General features: G+C 42.8%; 1 protein-coding gene across 11 annotated transcripts in view; it reads right to left on the reverse strand.

Moving 5' to 3' along the window:
* mcf2la (mcf.2 cell line derived transforming sequence-like a) overlaps window positions 1-18,792 on the reverse strand; it is a 45,217-nt gene that overhangs the window by 2,278 nt on the left and 24,147 nt on the right. For 4 of the 11 annotated variants that reach the window (XM_028954054.1, XM_028954051.1, XM_028954052.1 and 1 more), the window contains exons 4-30: window positions 16,983-17,073; window positions 11,832-11,951; window positions 11,429-11,545; window positions 10,484-10,633; window positions 10,036-10,160; window positions 8,905-9,019; window positions 8,649-8,768; window positions 6,924-7,115; window positions 6,567-6,758; window positions 5,868-6,027; window positions 5,415-5,479; window positions 5,239-5,318; window positions 4,966-5,032; window positions 4,620-4,735; window positions 4,377-4,446; window positions 3,873-3,965; window positions 3,428-3,520; window positions 3,203-3,328; window positions 2,812-3,033; window positions 2,592-2,684; window positions 2,427-2,505; window positions 2,080-2,152; window positions 1,740-1,852; window positions 1,269-1,361; window positions 1,036-1,098; window positions 696-770; window positions 244-318 (exon numbers count right to left, since the gene is read on the reverse strand). In XM_028954054.1, the coding sequence (XP_028809887.1) occupies window positions 244-318; window positions 696-770; window positions 1,036-1,098; window positions 1,269-1,361; window positions 1,740-1,852; window positions 2,080-2,152; window positions 2,427-2,505; window positions 2,592-2,684; window positions 2,812-3,033; window positions 3,203-3,328; window positions 3,428-3,520; window positions 3,873-3,965; window positions 4,377-4,446; window positions 4,620-4,735; window positions 4,966-5,032; window positions 5,239-5,318; window positions 5,415-5,479; window positions 5,868-6,027; window positions 6,567-6,758; window positions 6,924-7,115; window positions 8,649-8,768; window positions 8,905-9,019; window positions 10,036-10,160; window positions 10,484-10,633; window positions 11,429-11,545; window positions 11,832-11,951; window positions 16,983-17,073 (2,978 nt within the window). The remainder of the gene's footprint in view (window positions 1-243; window positions 319-695; window positions 771-1,035; window positions 1,099-1,268; window positions 1,362-1,739; window positions 1,853-2,079; window positions 2,153-2,426; window positions 2,506-2,591; window positions 2,685-2,811; window positions 3,034-3,202; window positions 3,329-3,427; window positions 3,521-3,872; window positions 3,966-4,376; window positions 4,447-4,619; window positions 4,736-4,965; window positions 5,033-5,238; window positions 5,319-5,414; window positions 5,480-5,867; window positions 6,028-6,566; window positions 6,759-6,923; window positions 7,116-8,648; window positions 8,769-8,904; window positions 9,020-10,035; window positions 10,161-10,483; window positions 10,634-11,428; window positions 11,546-11,831; window positions 11,952-16,982; window positions 17,074-18,792) is intronic. The other 7 variants (XM_028954053.1, XM_028954055.1, XM_028954059.1 and 4 more) reach the window with 7 other exon arrangements.

The raw sequence follows: 18,792 nt of genomic DNA on the forward strand, positions 1-18,792 counted from the left end.
CTTCAACTCGTAGATCATTTACTGCCACTCATTCATAGAAAAAGAGACAACCAGTGACCTACCAATCAGTCCACACCATGAATTTACTAAATGTGCACTGTCAACGAAACACACACACACTCACACAAAAAAAGTGCACGTGGACAAAAGTGGCAAACCAATTAATTCCATTCATTTGGATTGCCGGTGATTGGCTAAAAAGAGTAGAGCAGTCCAAGCCACCCACACCAGGCAGTGGTTTACCTCTCCTCTTGGCCTGGAGGAGGCTGGAGGTGCTCAGCCAACGAACCCTAGTCAGGGAAATGTGAGGACCTGTTTCTGGGGAGAAATCCAGCAGTCACTCACTCACTTACTGCTGAGTTTGCCCACGGCCTGAGCCGTACCGCACTTTTCAGATGTCAAGGTGGACTCAATATGTGATAGACATGTATTGACTCTTGGTTTTAAAGACAGGATGCAATGGATGATGAGTGATTAGGAAGAATGATACTTCTAGTGCTATTCTAAGATTTAACCCAAATTTTCTTAATTTACCATCTATATTTTATAATATGTCGTACACAATTGATTAAATACAACTAAGTAAACAATTACACAGTTTTAAGAATGTGTGTAAAAATCCTGACCTATAGGCAGCATAAGAGGATTTTAGTTTCAATAAAACACAGGAAAGGGAGCCTTTAGGGTGCAAGTACCTCTAAAGCCAAATGGAGTTGGGTCACTCTTAATCTCATGCCGTTTGGTTTTGTGGTCAGGACTAGGGGGTGATCCTGGCAGCGGTGCAAAGGGAGGAAGGAGAGACAAAGAAAAAGGGGCAAGAGGACGTGAGACACAGACAAAGAGGAGAGAGCAAGGACTGCAAAATGAGACTGCAAGCAAGAAAAGAGACTTAACAGAGATATCAGAGAGATCAAGGAGAGCTGGTGAGCCCGGACACATAGGCCTACCAACAGAAGTAGCTACGGGGATCGGGACATAATAGAACGCTCACGCAGAATGCAGTGGTCTAAAATCCAGGCTAAAACTATCAAATACCTGGGGGACAGAGGGTCACCATGGGCAGTGTTAGACTTTTACCCCCTTGTGGAGAAACAAGCTCTGTGTCGGGGGAAGCAAGACAGATTTCCACTTCAGAACGGACTAGGATACTTTTTGTGGATACTTACATTTTTCAATAATACACTAACACAAAACTTTAAACCTATATGCTTTATTAACTGTGTACATAAAGGATAATAAAATACAACTCCAGAGGCATCTGACTCTACCTTTTTGGCTCTTCAGGTTGCTGAAGCCCTGCAGGGTAAAGCGCTTTTTAGCAACAGTTGCTCTGTCTGTGGTTGGGCTGGTAACAGTTTCTTCTAATGCCATGCAGAAAGACAACAACAGAAAGAAGGGACAGGAAGAACAGGAAAAGGCAAGTGCAAAATTAGAAAAAAAAATGCAAGCAAGATTGATAAACCAGTATGAACTTAAAACAGACAGACAAGTCAGATACAAGGAAGCAAAAGGATGCTTTCAGACAAACATCAAGCCTACAGCAAGGACAACAAGAACCAAAACCAGCAGCTTTTGGGTGACTGGGAAGGTTGGAAAAAGGAGCAGAAATGCCAGACCGACACCTTATAAGCAGAACCTTTTTTTCCCAAGTGACTTTGATATATATATATCTGTGTGTGTGTGTGTGTGTGTGTGTGTGTGTGTGTGTAGAATAACACTGATTTGAAAGTTCTGCTCACCTTTGGCCTTGTCTGTACTTTTTGGGGAGGAGCTTGCATAAGTGTCTGGCCCTGCAGATTCTGCCTTCTTCTCCTCCCCCTTCTTTATGCTCTTCTGACTGCTCTTAAAGGGGCTGTGAACGCAAACATTTTTTTATCCATCAGATAAGGTAGTTGATCTTCATAAATTGATCATTTGGTGTACAAGGGTGATAGTTGTCAATAAACCTGACTTTCGAACTAGACACGTAATCCTGCAGTGCTCCTGGGGTCCCATTCATTCTGGAGTGCAAGTCTCCCTGCATAAGTGCATCAACTAAGTAAAAGTAAGTAATTATGGGGTAATGGGGTGTGGACAAACCTCAGACTGATCGATCCAGTGTTGGTGGAGGGTAGTGGAAATATTTGATCTGAAGTCTTCTGTTGGCTAGCATCTGGAAGTACATTAAAAGTAAGTAAATGCAAGAATAGTAAACCAAGCGGAAACATACGGAGATACACAAAGTTCATTACTGGTCCATGATGCTGTTTTCTATGACATAATAATAATAAATGATAACAAGCTACTTGTATCCTCTTTAACGTTGTTCTCAGTGTGTGTCTGAGATTGAGTGATGCCTGATTTATACACTCTTCAGCAGTGACACAGTCAGATATTCGTTTGCAATGTACATCCCTGTTGCCTGTACATCCAACTTTGGCCCTCACCCTTGCAGGCCTTCAGCTGTCCTGTCAAAACTTTCCTGATCTCGTTCACCCACGCAGTTTTCATTTCCGGGGATGCAGCCTGAAGAGAAGTGGCCCAAAACAGGTGGATTAAAAATGTGTCCAGTAGTTTTGCAGGGGTGAGAATGAAAAAGGCTGCTAACTCGCCTGTATGATGTAGACCTCCTCTCTCGAGTTCCACCATACTTCAAACTTCTTGTTGTCCCCCTTTGCATTCTCTGTAATACCTACTGCACTCATCTGTTTGTAGAAGAAACCTTATTTTACATTTAGCCCTTTCTGTACATAGAGTCCTCTGGAACCTGGGTCTTATAGTCATACACAGTGTTTCAATTAAATGTTGTAAGAACGTTCTGAAAATACTTACGCTGAGGGAATGCTTAAAGCTGTATGACGGGGCTTTTTCATATCCCTCACCATTCTCTTCCCTCTTCTTGCAGAAAAGCAGCGCCTTCTCATGCAGGAAGAGGTGCCTCTGCATAGGCTTGAAGCGTGCCAGGTCCTTCACCTTGGAGTGGCCCTTTTTATGCTCAGTCCACACATTGAACGAGCCCTGCATCAGCAGTCTGCCCAAGTCACTCAAGTTGCCCTGATGAGAAGTGACCGACCCAGTCAAGACAATCTTTGTTGACATGCTTGCAGAACAAAATGTGTGCCTTTCTTTTGAGAACTGGGAAAAGTGCTCTCCTTTGTATGTCTACATTTTAAGCAGGATAAGATACGTACGTACGTGCTATCCCATGTTTAATCCTGATTACCTCATATCCTGTAATGGCAATGAGATGCATGGAGTCGTTGACTGCCTTCAGGATGCCCAGGATGGATGTGAGCGCATCTTGTAGGTCACTGGCACCTTCACATCCTCGACTGTACTTCAGAAGCTCCTAGAGGGGAACCATTTGCACAGTTTAACATTAAAAACCAGACGTCTGTATGTTAACCGAATATTAATGTCTTGATGTCTGTACATATTTCTAGCTCACCTTCAGTAAGAGTTGGTATTTGGTTATTCTCTGTACAGGTTTCAGCAGGTATGAATCCAGCCCCAGCTTGTGTTCCAGCTTCTTCTGACACTCCTTTATTCAAAACAGAAATGCAAAAACCACACAGTACACACTCTGTTCTACTAGAAGACAGATGAAAACCCTTAATGGATGGGAGGGATATAGACATCTTATGGTTAATGTTTCTGGGGTTTAAATTATGTCGGGAAACACAACATGTTTGTGAAAACCAGGTTAAAAAGGACAAGGACCTACATGGGTCTATTTCATGTCAACATAAGCAACAGACCAATGCTGATTGAATGTTCCTTTGTTGCTTTTTACATCCTGGTGTGCTGTGATACGATTTGCACTGTAGAAAGTTCATCACCAAATTCTCAGAAACAGAGAGAACAAGCTTTTTCTTGTGAAAGGGTGGTACTACCTGGAAGAAGGCACAGTCTGAACACTGTCTCCACAAGCTCTCAGAGCGAGGCTTGTTCTGACAGTATTTCTCATATATCTGCAGGTCCGTCATCTGAGCAACAGGATACAAGAGAAAACATTTTAATACTTTACAATCAATTTTGAAAGTGTAAGAATTTTTGTCTGATCAGACATTTACATTTCTGGCATTTATCAGAATCTAGAGCAACAATCAGTAGTTACAACTCAGTCTTAAGTGTCTTGCTCAGGGACACAATGGTAGTAAGTGGGGTTTGGACCTGTGATTTGTGGTCTTCTGGTTCATAGACAAGTGTCTAACCTACTAGACTACTATACTGATTCTATACTATACCTGATCAGCATCAAGACTATGGTTAAATATAAATGTGTGTACATAATTATAACTTCTTGCTATTAACGTCATTGTATGGGTCGTTTGCCTTCATTTTACTGGTCAATTGAATTCCTGGCTCTTGGCTCAGATTCAAAACTGCAAACTCACCCTCTGAAGAAAACAGCGGCCGACGAGCTCAGGACACTCAGTATAGGTTTCCAGCTCCCTGAGAAATGTCCTGAAAAGGAAGAAAAAGAAGTCAAATTCCTTTTCTTGCACAGTTAAATGTTCTGCAATGTAAAGCAGTCCTGTATTTAGACATGCTTTGATATTAATACAACTTTTGTATTTAAAAAATGCTCAGCAAATAAGCCTAAATCAGCAAAATCGTATCAGTGCTGAACAGCCTACCTTTTGTGGAACTGGTAGATCTCAGCCATGTTGCCGAAGAGAATGTCCTTCTTGTTCAAGAGGGTGTTGGGAATGAGATGAGCCATGGCAGGGTTGTCCATTTCAGCGGCATAGCCCTGAAACAGAATTCCACTCTTGTTTCAAAAAACCTTCATCCGTGTGACAGAGTACTGTACATATTTTTACAGTAAAAAAACAAACCAACTTTCAACCCCGCCTATGTTGACAATGTATGCAATGACAGTTTATCGATTTACCCTAAAAGCGGGCAACCCCTGCAAGGGTGAGCATGCATGTGACATAGTGCTACCTAGGGATAGAAGACAGTATTGCACCATTCTCTTACCTGCAACACACATAGCAGTTCCTCAACATATGCTCTCTCCGTCTCCAACAGCTCATTCATAACGTGTCTGTCGACAGAAACACCACTCAACATTCACATTTTAGTGTATGTGTGGTCTCAATAAGACCATTCCGTCTGCTTTAATGATATAACTGCAAACGTCATAAAACCACTAAAAGTTCAAATATATCTTTGGACAATTAAATTTTTTGTTTCTGATCTCTTATACAAGGATTAGGTGAATAAGGGAGACCTTTAGCCATGAATACTCACCGTCTCAATACAGCAAGGTTTTCTTCTTCCTCTGAGAGAGATGGGGGTCTGCTGTTGCTACCATTGGGAATGAGAGTCCCCTACAAAACATGCAGAGTGGTCATCAATACAACACTTACCCAGCATGCCCCTGTAACCCATGCCTCCATTGTCAGAAAAAGTTCAAAGGTGCCCACCTTCTTACAACTCACTCTGTTCATGATCTCTTGGTCAGAACAATTGTCGTCCTGTACTCTGTGAGCTATGAGAGATAAGAAAATTAAATTAATACTAAAAAGGGTTGTGACAATGGACTGGGAGACCAATAGTAGTGTACTCTGAAAGACTTATGAATCAAGAAGAGTGAGATTATTGTTACTTAAACGGCCACCGGGTGGCAGCAGAGAACAGTATTAAGGAAATGATCACTGGCATGTCGTCTCTATGTTAAAGAAACGGACATAGCAACAAACCAAGTATATCTTGTCTTTTTTTTGTAATGAGTCACGTCATCTAAAAACATGAATTGCTTATTTGTTCAAGTCATGATGAACTATGTCATATCAGATACTGTTCACCAAACTCAGAGAAAAGAATTGGGCCTTCAGCGTTTGTGACTGATATTGAACCCTCAGCAGTTAATGATTTACCTGGAGAGGACAGAGGGGATTTGGTGTAGGCCTCAGGTCGGGGGGCGACTGGCTGCACTGGGCGTGTCTGTCTGGCAGCGAGCTTCTTCAGACTGACCCTCCTCTTGTCAAACATCTCCTGCATGGAGACCTGTTTCTGTAGGACTTTCTCCACCTGATCCTACTCAGAGAGAACGATAAAGAAAGCAAACTTATATATTATGAATTCAGAATTACTTTCTAAAGATCCCTTCTGTTGACATTGTGAGAGACATTTTAAATAACAGTTGTCTCTATCTTCAGGAATTTTTAACCTCTCCATCTTCACTTCAAACGGATTGATTGCTTCAGGCCACCAATTCATTAGCTGTGGAGGTCACCGGAGGCCAGGAAGTGCCTCCCTGAGGCAGTACCATTAAAGCAGAAGCTTTGTTTTATGGTTTAGGCTATTAATCACCAAAAGTAAAAGTATTAGTCTCTCTTGCTGTTTGTTCCACTTTCTGTTACATGGTGGCACTGTGATGCAGCACAATAAACATTTAAAAACACACCTGCAGATTTAAGGCCAGTTATTAATGAAGCAAAATCAAACAATCGAGATAATAATGGTTGGGATGGGAGTAGAGGAGCCAAATGGATGGATCTGGTTGTAAATATAATTGCCATGTTATTCTACTAGTGGATCATGTGCGTGGGCATAATTAAAATGCTGCTCCAAACCTTGAAGTCTGGGTTCAGCACAGTCTCGTATTCCCTCCAGATGGTGCTTGGATCTGTGAGCCTGTGCTGATTGGCCATCTCCAGGTAACGCTCCAGCTCTTGGAGGGCTGACTCTGCCCCGTCCTGTGACTGACATTTATCCACAGGCTGAGAGGCCAGCAGGTAGATGCCTTCATCACACCATTTAGTGGCCTGGGGAAAAATACAGAATAATACAGAAGTTTGGTCTTATTTTTGTAATCCCACTTATTGCAATTATACCACATTTCATATTTAGAGCATTTATCAAGAGTGCTTTACAGGGACAGTCCCCCAAACATTGTATGTGACATAAAAAAAATAAAACTTAATATTGACCTTCTCCAGACTCTGATGGAGCTCCATGGCTTTGAGCATATGGGACTTCTTGGCCTTCATGATGGAGCTGATCTCACCTGCAACGGCTCGGAGCTCGGAGCACTTAGGCAGGATGGAGTCCACGGCATAGTGAGAGCTCTCAATCAGCTGGTCACCCTCACCAGCCAGAGTGAATGCCTGGTCCAGCACCTCCTGCACAGGGATGAGAGTTCAATTAGTTGGTGGAAATAAAGCAGACTTAAACAGATCAGTACACATTTGTGTTATTATCTTTTGTCTTGTGTATATTCCCATTACAATGCAGTTCTGGTGACCTGTTCACAGCATGCAGCAGTCAGTAACCATGAAATATTTATATGTTGCAGTCAATGGTAGAGTCAGAACAAGTGGAGCTCTACCATGCTGAGTAAATTAAAAAGCTTTTAGCTCAGATGTCTTATTTATGTCCGTATTTGGTAAGAGGTAGATGGTCAAAAAAAATACTGTTTCTTTATACCTCTCTCTCTCTCTCTTATATATGTATATATAAATTCAGATTTATATATTTTTTTCCATTATACTTCTGTTCCAATAAGAATGCAAAACAACTGCAGCAGCTCTCTGATTCTGCACCACACACCCAAAGCTCCTGGACAATCAATGGTCAACAGCCACTTCTCTTAATACACCCACACACACATTTTTTCTTCGTTTCTCCTTCCCATTTCTCCGTCTCCTGACCCCCATCCCCCTCTCTGCTGCCACTGCACAGGAGCGTGCTTGTCGTCAGCGCATGCCTACAGAATCCTAATGGAGCAACTGCCTGCCAGAATGCCGCATCAGTGAGCATTCTCCCTCTTTAAAAGAATTATCTATTCGTCTGAAGCCTTCTAACATTTGCACTTGTTCTGCCCACTACTGGAGTATAAGCCATGACCTGATGAGGCCACAGATTCATAACCTTCACTCACGATAAAACCTTCCCACTGCAGCAGCGTGTACAGTCATGGAGGGATGAATAAGGTGACATCTTTGCCTGTCTCGTGAGGATGGTCATGGGAGTCCCGCTGCTAGGCTAAACGATTGCGGCAGCCACCACCAGAGTCAAGTCACTGCCATGATAGATGAGTCGTGTGACTAACGCACCATTTTTCACATGGTCATTTAACGCAGACGGGGAATAATATGCAGGCAGTTGGGCAATGACTCATGACCATACGTACATCTCACAACCATTCACGGCTCATAACCAAATCACTCAATCATTACGGATTTCTGTCATTATTACAAACCGGCCTGGTGCAGAGAGCTGTGAGAAGCACACTGACTGTCATCTATCCATTCAGACCCAGGAGTCATTTCTTGATACAGGGACTATGTTTTTCCCAGCAGGATTGTGTTATGCCAGCCACACTGGTTAATTTAATAGAATTAAAATGTCTTCTCTCATATTCATATAGAAAACGGATTTAATATTGAAGGATAGTGTGACGTTTCAGTATAAGTGAACCATGTTAAAGGATCCAAGCGCCCTCTTGTGCATCCTTGTAGAAATGCATGAATCGTTGCAGACAGATTGATTAATTCTGTTACACTGGACAGGTTCAAAAACTGTGCTGAAAGGGCATATTTGAGAAGCAGAGTTGCTATGGAAACATCTGCTGGTCCTCCACTAGTATATGGAGGTTAAGCCATACGCAAACATTCTGCAGAGATGATGTGTGTGCTGTTGCTATGGTAACTTACAGAGGTCCGCTCCTCGTGGCAGGTGAGTTCTTTGAGAATATGTTCTCCATGGGCGGGGCTTATGCCCACCTCGGAGAAGGTGGATAATCTTTCCCCAGCGTGCTCCAGCTGACAGCGCACCTAAAAAACATACACAAAGGTTCAGTACTGTTACCCAAGCCCAACTACACACACACACAGACTTTCTCTCATTCACACACACACACACACACACACACACACACACACACACACACACACACACACACACACTCACCTCTCTGTAGTTGTGCTCAAAGTGACGTAGCTGTAAGCACTGCTCCAGTTTGGTGTGGTGTCGCTCCCAGAAGTCATCGAACGCGGTCTCAGTCTCATCTAACTGCCCCAGCAGCCTACACATAAATCAACAGCAGCAGGACAAAAACCTTCAGAACAAAACGATACTTATCCCTAATCAAACTCAATAGTAGGTACCTGCAATCACAAAAGTACTCACTCTGTGCGTGCACACACACACACACACACACAGAGACAGACAGACACACACCACTGTTTATGTCTGTTCGAGATGGATAACATGTTTTGAAACATAAATGCAAAATGTATTCATTATGGAATAAAAGTGAAGTGATTGAAGGACGACAATAAAACTGTAACCAAAGCTGCTGACAACTGCACCTCTCCCTGGCCATTAACAATTAACCAGATACACCAATTACACTTGAGCACTGAACCCCTGCTCCATTAGGTAATGAAACACAGAGGGCTGCCGTTTTTGTCCCTACCTCAAAGCAGAGTTCTACCCGGTCTCTTATTTCTTGGTGGTTCTTAGGATCCAGGGTTATATAATGAGTTATAAAACAGGCTCCCACTGCAGCAGAGGTTTTGGGTGTGTCTGGGGTAATATTGCTCATGCCTCGAGATAAACCTGCCACACACAATCACTTCAGCTGGTGTCAGTCCTCTCAAAATATCCCAGTGCCCTCATGACACCCCAGATAACGGCAAGAGACCGCTGAGGGCCGCAGACCACAGTTCAAAACTAAAAATATGCAGTCATTGCGTGCTCAGCAAACCACGGTCTACCTATAATATGCACAGTATTTCTCTCCAAAAGGGCAGCCACAGAACACACAAATACCCCTCACCAATGCATTTATGAGACACCCTTATCCAGAGTGACTTACAACCAGAAGTGACAGGGACAGTCCCTCTGGAGTCACTCAGGGTTAAGTGTCTTGCTCAGGGAACATTGGCAGTAAGTGATGTTTGAACCTGTGACTTTGTGGTCATCAGGTTCATAGGTGAGCGTCCTACCCGCTAGGCTACTATCCCCAGCAATCCTGTGTGTTGGAAACTGTTTTTTTTTTTTTTTTTTTGGAGTGAAGGGTCCAGCAGAGTCCCTCACCGCTGCACTGTTGCCAGGTTCTCCAGCTCATCCTGATTCATGGTGTAGTCAGTGTCCTTCACCAATGGCTCATTTAGGCTCTCCAATAGACGACCTCCCTGGTTCAGAGCAATCTTCAGGTCCTCCTATATAAACAGGTGCACACAGGTGTGAGAAAGAGGCACGTACAAACACACACACACACACACACACACACACACACAAACACACACAAACACACACACAGTTAGGTTCACAGGTGGTTGGGATTGGGGTATTTTGAACTGGGGAACTAGGCAAACAGTTAATCGGCTAAAAGAAAGAGGACCTAAAAATAAAAAGGTCCTGTAAAGATCAGAAAACGAACAACAGTTCAGATTACAGTTGACTCTGCTTCACTGATCCCTAATCGGACTTATAAAGCAGGCCTCAGCTAGCCATCTGGAGACATCTGGTTAACAGCCCTTACCTTCATCTGGTCTTTTTTGTCAGTATGGGTGGCCAGCAGGTTGGCAGTGGCCTGTACGTCATTGGGCAGCTCAGTCTCTGCAAGCTCTGTGCCAAACGACTGCAGGGTCTGAGCAGTCTTCTTCACCATGAGAGCAAAACCTTCGATTGCCTGGGAGGACGCACAAACGCACACACACTCCAGTTGAGTCCTCCCTTTATATTGATCGCACAATCATGTCGATCAGCACTAGCTTAGTAAAGACAGATTTAACATACAAGCAGGACAAATAAAGACTCATCTCTCATCAGTGGAGAAACCAATCTTCTGACCTACACAGTCAATTGGTTTTATGTGGTTCAGCTGCACATCAGCGTGCACACATAAGACTAGAAGGGTCTCAAATGGATAGGGTGCAGAATTTTACATTTACATTAATGGCATTCATAAAACACTCTCATCTGCCTTACAATCAGTCGTTACAGGGACAATCCACCCCTGGAGACACTCAGGGTTAAGTGTCTTGCTCAGGGACACAATGGTAGTAAGTGGGGTTTGAACCTGGGACTTTGTGCTCTTCTGGTTCATAGGCAAGTGATTCTTACACACTAGGCTACGAACAGCCTATTTGAAAATGAACAATTCCACACAGCGATTATTTTAAATGACAGGCGTCCCATACGGTCCTTTTATTATTGTAAGTCTTGTGACTGACTATATTATTTAGTTCATTGCATTTTCATCAAGTATTCAGTGACTCTTCTGCATGGTGCATGAGGGCACCATCATCCTGGATGACCACGCCCAACTCAGAATGGAATAAGGAAGAGAAAGGTTATCACTCATTGTGAGTGTCATTGTCGTATTGACATGACACTTCCACTAAGCAGAACAAGTGGACTACACTATTTGTCACTAATCTGCCTATGGATTGTGTGTGTGTGTGGGGGGGATGAAATCACTGACCGTGCGGTGGGAAATCCATGCCTCATGGCAGTATTCTTGTGTCCCACCAAGCTCCTGGGTGAGTTGGGTCCGGTCTATATAGCTGTGCAACTCCGTAATGGAACTGAGCATAATCACCTGATACACACACACAGGCATTGCACATAAGTTCTTAAAAAAAACTATTCTATACCAGTGCACCATGACACACAAAAGTCTTTCTCCCACTACTAAAACTATTACACACACAATATTGAACCCACAAACTGTGAACATATGAAGCTGACAGGGAGCAGAGCTTGTGTGTGTGCACAAGTTGTGTTCAGCCTGTAAAATTTTTTCTAATTTTTAGAAATGTGAAGGTTTGTGTGTTTGTGTGAGAGGCGAGTGCCCGCAGATGGTACATGTATGTGTTTGTACCTACCGGAACCTTCATTTTGAACTCATCCTTGCTGAACTGGAATAAGAAATTAGACAGGGTCCGCTGCAGCAAAGCGGTGGGCCGCAGAACAAGAACCAGCTGCAGGTTTCCTGGGAATGAGCCCTGTTCCAAGACACAAACAGAAATATTTAGAAGTTAAATGACAATTTTACTGTCATGTCTGAAGTGTTAAGAGTAAAGAATCTTATACAATTTACACAAATGTCAGTGATGGCAAGAATATTTTGATTCAAGAGCTTTGTGGTCATTACAACCACATGCAAATACACAAATAAGATAATAATAATAGTAATAAAAAAAAAAAAAAGACAGAAGAAACGACATTTTGCATGTGGTCTATATTGTGCAAATGACATGAGTTTAACAAGGACAAGTATTACTGGTCCTAATTAGGAGCCAGGGCATTTAGAGAAAATAATTTGCCTAAAAGCTTAAGTCGACGTCATATACATATTCACATATTAGTTATGTATGTTTAATGCATTTAGAACTGTTACATAGTTATTAATACAGTTCTTATCAAGCTTTATAAACATCTGTGTGTTATCCTATAAAGCTACAACAAAACCATCCATGCAAAACACACACACAGCATATTCTGTTGTCATAGCAACACTTCTGCTCGCAACAATGGTCTCTTCCCTTTCTCCCTGCCCTCCCCTAATTCCTTTTTTCTTCTTTTCCTCCCCCTTTCTCTCTCAACGCAGTCCTCTCACCTCATAGACCAGAGGGTGTTCATACACTCTTCATTAAAGACCACCCTGGGGAGGTTCTGTGGCCGTCAGACAGCCACCATCTGATCAATACACCTCATCTACGCATACACTCACCTTTGATCATGACACATGCACAAACTCTCTCCTTCCCTCACTCGCTCATCTCAGGTGTCCATTGTCACATACATGCTAATTCTATTCCTTACAACATCCCTATCTGTAGCAAGTGCGCACACACACACACACACACACACACACAATATGTGTTGGACTTGGCTGCTTAGCAAGTGGCTCTCATTAACACGAACGATAAGAGTGTGTCAGTCAAACTGAGGAGACACAACTCTGACTGTCACATACACACAAACACACGCGTACACACACACACACACACACACACACACCCAGTCTGGACCAGTGCCCAGCATAAATAATAAAAAAACAAAAAAGCCCATGCAAGACACAGCTGCTCCTTCAGGCAAAATGTCATTTTCCTCTTCTACGTTTTTTGTGCTTGCCATCTCACTCACCATCAGCTGAGAAATGGGCCTCGGAATGATTTAATTAGCATGCTAATCAGGCATTTCCCCATTTGTACCTCAACAAAATGAATCAATTTAACCCTTGCTGTGTCCCGGTGGCTTTGTCGTGTCTGTTTACACATTTATTCCCCATACGGTTCACATTATTACAACCAAATGTTAATGAGATCATCTCAGCTGATTGTGTGGGGTTTGGCACTTACAGAACAGGTCATCAGAACAGGGCTGCAGGCAGGGCTTGCTTTTGACTTTTGACCTATGATTAACATAATACCCATTTCACAATACCAGAGCAGGTCCAGGGGAACCACTATCATTCCTTGTGATATACAGTGGAATAAAGAATAACATGGACTGCTGGAAATAATCCCATTGTCTGGGGTCCATGTTTGTTTACGGGTGGTTATTTAAATCGACGGCAGATGCTGCCGGCAAATTGACCTTCTGTGTTTACCAAACTGCCAATTCAGCATGGCTGTAGACAAAGCATGTTCCGTTCAGCACTCTCTTTTGCTACAAAGACATGCTAAAAGTCCATTAATGTGCTACCAAACACACACACACACACACACACACACACACACAAGCACCATCTGCTCTCTCCTTGGTTCTAGCTTACGGACATGTACCATCACATGGACAAAATATGAGTATGGATGAATACACAGAACAGGCAGCAGATCATGTCGATGGCTAATATTTATCACATGATATCACATTTATACTTGTAAATAAAAAATATACTTGTAAATGCTTAAAAATAAGGGGACATTGTGTATTAAATTAATATTTAAATTACTGAATGACTATGACTAATTAAATTACTTAAATTACTAAAATGAACACATACACAAAACGTACACACACACACACACACAAACACACAAACACTCTCTAACACTACAAGCTCATTTGAACAGGGCTGCTGCACTGACTGATTTCATCCCAAAATAAATAAATTCTGCTGTGATTCAGGGTCGTTTGGCCAAGTGATGTATTTCTGTGTAACCCCCACCCAAATATGGCTCATCCAGAGAAGAGCGGGAGGACATGCCACCTTATTTAGGAGATGGAGAGAGGGAGGGGCTAATGGTCTCCCTAGGGAACAACTGACACCATACTGATATACCACAGCTCTAATCAGCAGGACAGACCCCCCACCCCATACACACACACACAATCACTAGTGTGAATTTAATTACAAAATTATACATGCAGACAAGCAGTGAGAGATAGGCAATGTCTGGAACACACACATTAATGAATAAAATTCAGTCCAGCTTTACACACACACACACACACACACACACACACACACACACACACACACACACACACACACACACACACAGGCAGTGCTCCAGTCATCAGCATCTCTCGGTGCTCACAGCTCAGCCTGATGATGTGTGTCCTGTCATTATTACTGGAGCTCCCACTGAAACCAGTAAGCAGGGCTTTGGTTGAATGACTGGGAAAGCACTTACTGCTGCTCATTGGTCATCGAATTAAGTAAAACAGAGAATGAGATCCAGAAGAAATTTGCTTTGAGTTTTCTTGTTATTGGTTAATCGTTTAATCTATATCTATAACTATACTATTCTTTACAAACTAGTATCTATCACCAAAATGAGTGAAAAAGTATTAATTATGTGAAATAGAAGGAATAGTCCACGTTTACCGCGATTATGTGTAGAATTCAATCACATGCATAAGACGTTAGTAGCATCTACTTATTTTATTTTCAATTGGTTTAATCACAACTGAAGACAGGGCTAAACCAATCAGATTTCAGGACAACTCAACAATTACCTTTTCCAACTGGCATCTGCCATACAGGACAAATGTACTCCTATATGCAGCCTTGCTTTAAATTCTCCCTTACCTATGCACCTACGCATTAATTTAGCATTAATCCAATCAGAATAACAAAGCGTCTGATGCCCAGAAGGACTTGGGATTCGGTCCCTAACAGCCTCTCGTGGGACGAAACGCAGTTCAGACGAAGGGCAGAAGGCTGGGATGACTGAGAAGGTTCAGGCCGATGGCGGTAATGAAACGTCATTCTCTTGACTGAGACTGAGGACATGAAGTGACTGCTGACTGTGTCATTAAAGAGGGGTTCATGCATGTGGAACTAAGTTCACAAGCTTTTAAACAAAAGACAAAATAGAGAATAATACAAGGAGATAAATAAATTAGTACAATAATGCATGTTTCTCTTATCTAAATATTAGCTGGTAGAGGCTGAGGAATCTGAGGAGAATCCTAAAGCTTTTACTGGTAATTCCAACATTACACTTCCTTGAATGGTCCATATCTTGCAGAATCACAGAAGATGTTTATCAGCACTCAATTAGCATATATTAGCATTCATCTGCATGCATTACGCTTTCCTAAAGTGCGGGGAGGTGTGGGGCTTATGGGATTTAGTGCAGGGTTAATGGGTACTGTCCACTGGCCCGTGGTGCTGAAAGATTCACCGTCCAACTCCAGAACAGTGACAGCTTGACAGGTTTTTTTTTTTTTTTCTTTTTTTCTCCATAATCCGATTTCAAGTGGCAGGAAATTGATGGCAATGAACCTGAGGTATTTACAAAAAATGTGGATGAACTGATATGGTTAGATGGAATTATTTTTTATTAAACAAAGCAACGTAGTTCCTCTTTCCAAAGATTGTTGCAAAGTGAATGTTTAGGGATCTGAAAATGTTGCTAATATCTTTCTACTCCATTTATCCATTAATGTATGCATAAATACAAGGACATTCAAACAAACATGGCTAAAACACAGACAGCTGCAGTTACTCGTCACAAGCAGAAAAAGAGAGAGCACAGATGTGTGCACAGCTACACTAGTAGCACCTCACTCTTCAACTCGAACAAATGAAAACACCGGTCGCCTCATTCATTGCTCTTCTTTTTAAATCTAATAAAAAGGAGGGAGTGAAGTGAAGCACAGTACAGACAGACGCTCATTCCTGATTGGTAGTGAAAGTGAATGACTCCTGAGAGAAAAGGAACGCTCTAATCTGATTTACATAGTTACCTCTGACCCTGTGACTGGCCATGGAAGACGTGATCCTTCACATCCACTTCAAAGCCCAGTCATCCAGGACTGCTAAGGTCACCTCACCTGAACTAAGCAAACCTGAGCTGTTGATTCAGCGGTGTTTTAGTAGGTTAACTTCTCTAGAGCATCACAAGGTGTTTCTGCTGCTCTGCTATGACTACAAGTTAAAAGTTAAGGTTAAACTATACATGTATTTTCTCTAACATAGATGACTGGACCAATATACCAACATGTATCAATAGGATGCAATATCCTATTAAAAAAGGAATTGCATGTGCTTTCATTACTTTTTGACCCAGAAACACACACACACACACACACACGTTTGCAAGTATTAACGATGTAATATATGTATTATAAATGTGTAGGTACACAAAAAGCCATTTCTAAAATAAATAAATAAATAATAAAATTAACCGTAAATGAATAAGAGCAAAATGTCCCTATGTTTCCAAATTTCACATTATTTGGTCTGTGTCTGGATGTGCGGTCACCACTGTGGTAAAAACAATACACACAGCTAACTGTTATTTCATATATTAGTAAAAGAAACACTTAATTTATGCCATGTAAGTCCAATAACATCTAACACATAGGAGACACAGACACACACACACACACACACACACACCTTGTTTCACACATCAGCAAAAGTGGCACAACCTAACAGCTGTACTCTGCCACACTGCCATACTGCCACACACACACACACGTAGACAGAGACATAGGGAAAAACAGGCAACAAGGCACACATCTTGCAGAAGATCACAGGCACACACCACACCGCCATGAGGTGTGAGACTCACCGCGATGCGCAGCAGCGTCCCCTTCACTGAAGCCCATCGGTCCTGTCGCCGGTCAATGACCAGGATGAAGCCTACCCCTGCTGCCGAGAGACTGGTGCACAGTACAGCAGCGTATCCATGGCAGCCACAACCGGGGAGATGGAGGGCGAGTGAGTGAGAGAGAAAGAGAGAGAGAGAGAGAGAGGGATCGAGATTTTAGAGCTCCTCAAGGAAGGAAAAAAAATAAAAATGCTTCAGTTGATGTTTCCAGTCTCTGAATACGATGACAGGACAGCCATGGCAACAGCCATCAGCAAGCAGTGCAGTCAGAGGGAAAAATGCCTGAAGCACACACACGCAGGATCGCAGGATGTCAGGTGGTCTGCCGAGGACGAGGACCTTCTGTCCACCCACCACTCTCCTCTGTCAACTGCACTCTGTTCTATCCATCCCCTCAGATCCACAGCGCCATGCAGACCTCACAGTAAAAACATGCAGTGCTCGTTGTGGTCCGGGACGTAAATCCGCTCGATGTCCTTCTCTCACTTGTCCTCACACACTCACAGCTGTATATTTACTGCAGCGTTGGAGTGTGTGTCATGGCCAGCCTCTGCCTGCCCGCTTATTTTAAACAGCCAATCTGGTGGAGCGCCATCAGGTGGGCCCTCTTAACCAATCACGGTCCTGAAAAGGGCACAACAGACAGATGGGTCCGTGGGCTGTCTTGATTTGCTAATGAGGATGAGGTGGGCGGGAGGAATATCTGATTGATTTAGCATAGCACCGCCCCCCAAAGTGGGCAAGACGAAGGCACAAGCTGCCGTCGCCATGACAGCCACCCCATTCTCCTCCCGCCTTCTTTCCTCCAGTTCTTTTTTTCCCAGCGGCGATGAGCTCATCTCTTTTGATCTGGCTTTTTCGCGCCAACCAGCTTTTCCCAATGTCGCCTCCTCCCTCCCTTCCTCCTCCTCATTCTCCATCCCTCATTCTATTCACTCCCCCTCCCTTCCTACATCTTCCTTTCTTTGCCTCCCTCCTCTGTCTCCCCTCTGAAATCCCTTGCTCTTTGCCTCTCTCTCTTTGGCGCAGCACCAGAAGCACCCATGCCCTCAGAAACCAGCAAGTAACCGCAGTGAAGGACACATGGAATGGAGGAAAAAGAAAACATGAGGAATGCGACATGCTTATCAGCCTAGAGACTCACACGCTGCGCAGACAAGATGATTAATGACACTGACGAAAGGAGATTGGTGTGATAGGAAGCAATTAAAGGAAAACGCAGACAGAGCAGATTGTGTCGAAAAGACCATTCCTACACAAAGTAAAAATGTCAGTAGTCTGAACAGCCAGCATGGGTTAATTATTTAGGTTTATAATCCCGGTTCAGAGTAGAGAAAATTTAAATAAATACTATATTAATTCTGCTGTTCATTTGCATTCATTTTATACACATCACAGAATATACAGAGTAGCCAGGGCTCCTAATTCCCAGTCCAAATCGTGTGCCAATTATACCTCCACCCTTTCCTGTTCTGAAAAGGGGGTCCATGGTGAAAAAGGGGGTCAATGTGTGTGGTGTTAAGAGAGAAATTTACAGAAACAAACAACTAGGGTTTCATTATAGCCACTACAGTGGGTAAACAGATTAAGTTTTAGCAATAAGCCTAAAAAATGTTTAATTACCAATGGTGCAATTAATCTAAACACTGGGTATGGAATAATAGTTAGTCAGAGAAATTGATGTCTGTTGGGATTTACTCAACTGCCACTGCAATAAAATTTGGTATGGTGGAATTGCAATAATTCCCCACACAGCTTCAAGATAAGGATA

The sequence above is a fragment of the Denticeps clupeoides genome, chromosome 15, assembly GCF_900700375.1.
Source record: "Denticeps clupeoides chromosome 15, fDenClu1.1, whole genome shotgun sequence".
NCBI lineage: Eukaryota > Metazoa > Chordata > Actinopteri > Clupeiformes > Denticipitidae > Denticeps > Denticeps clupeoides.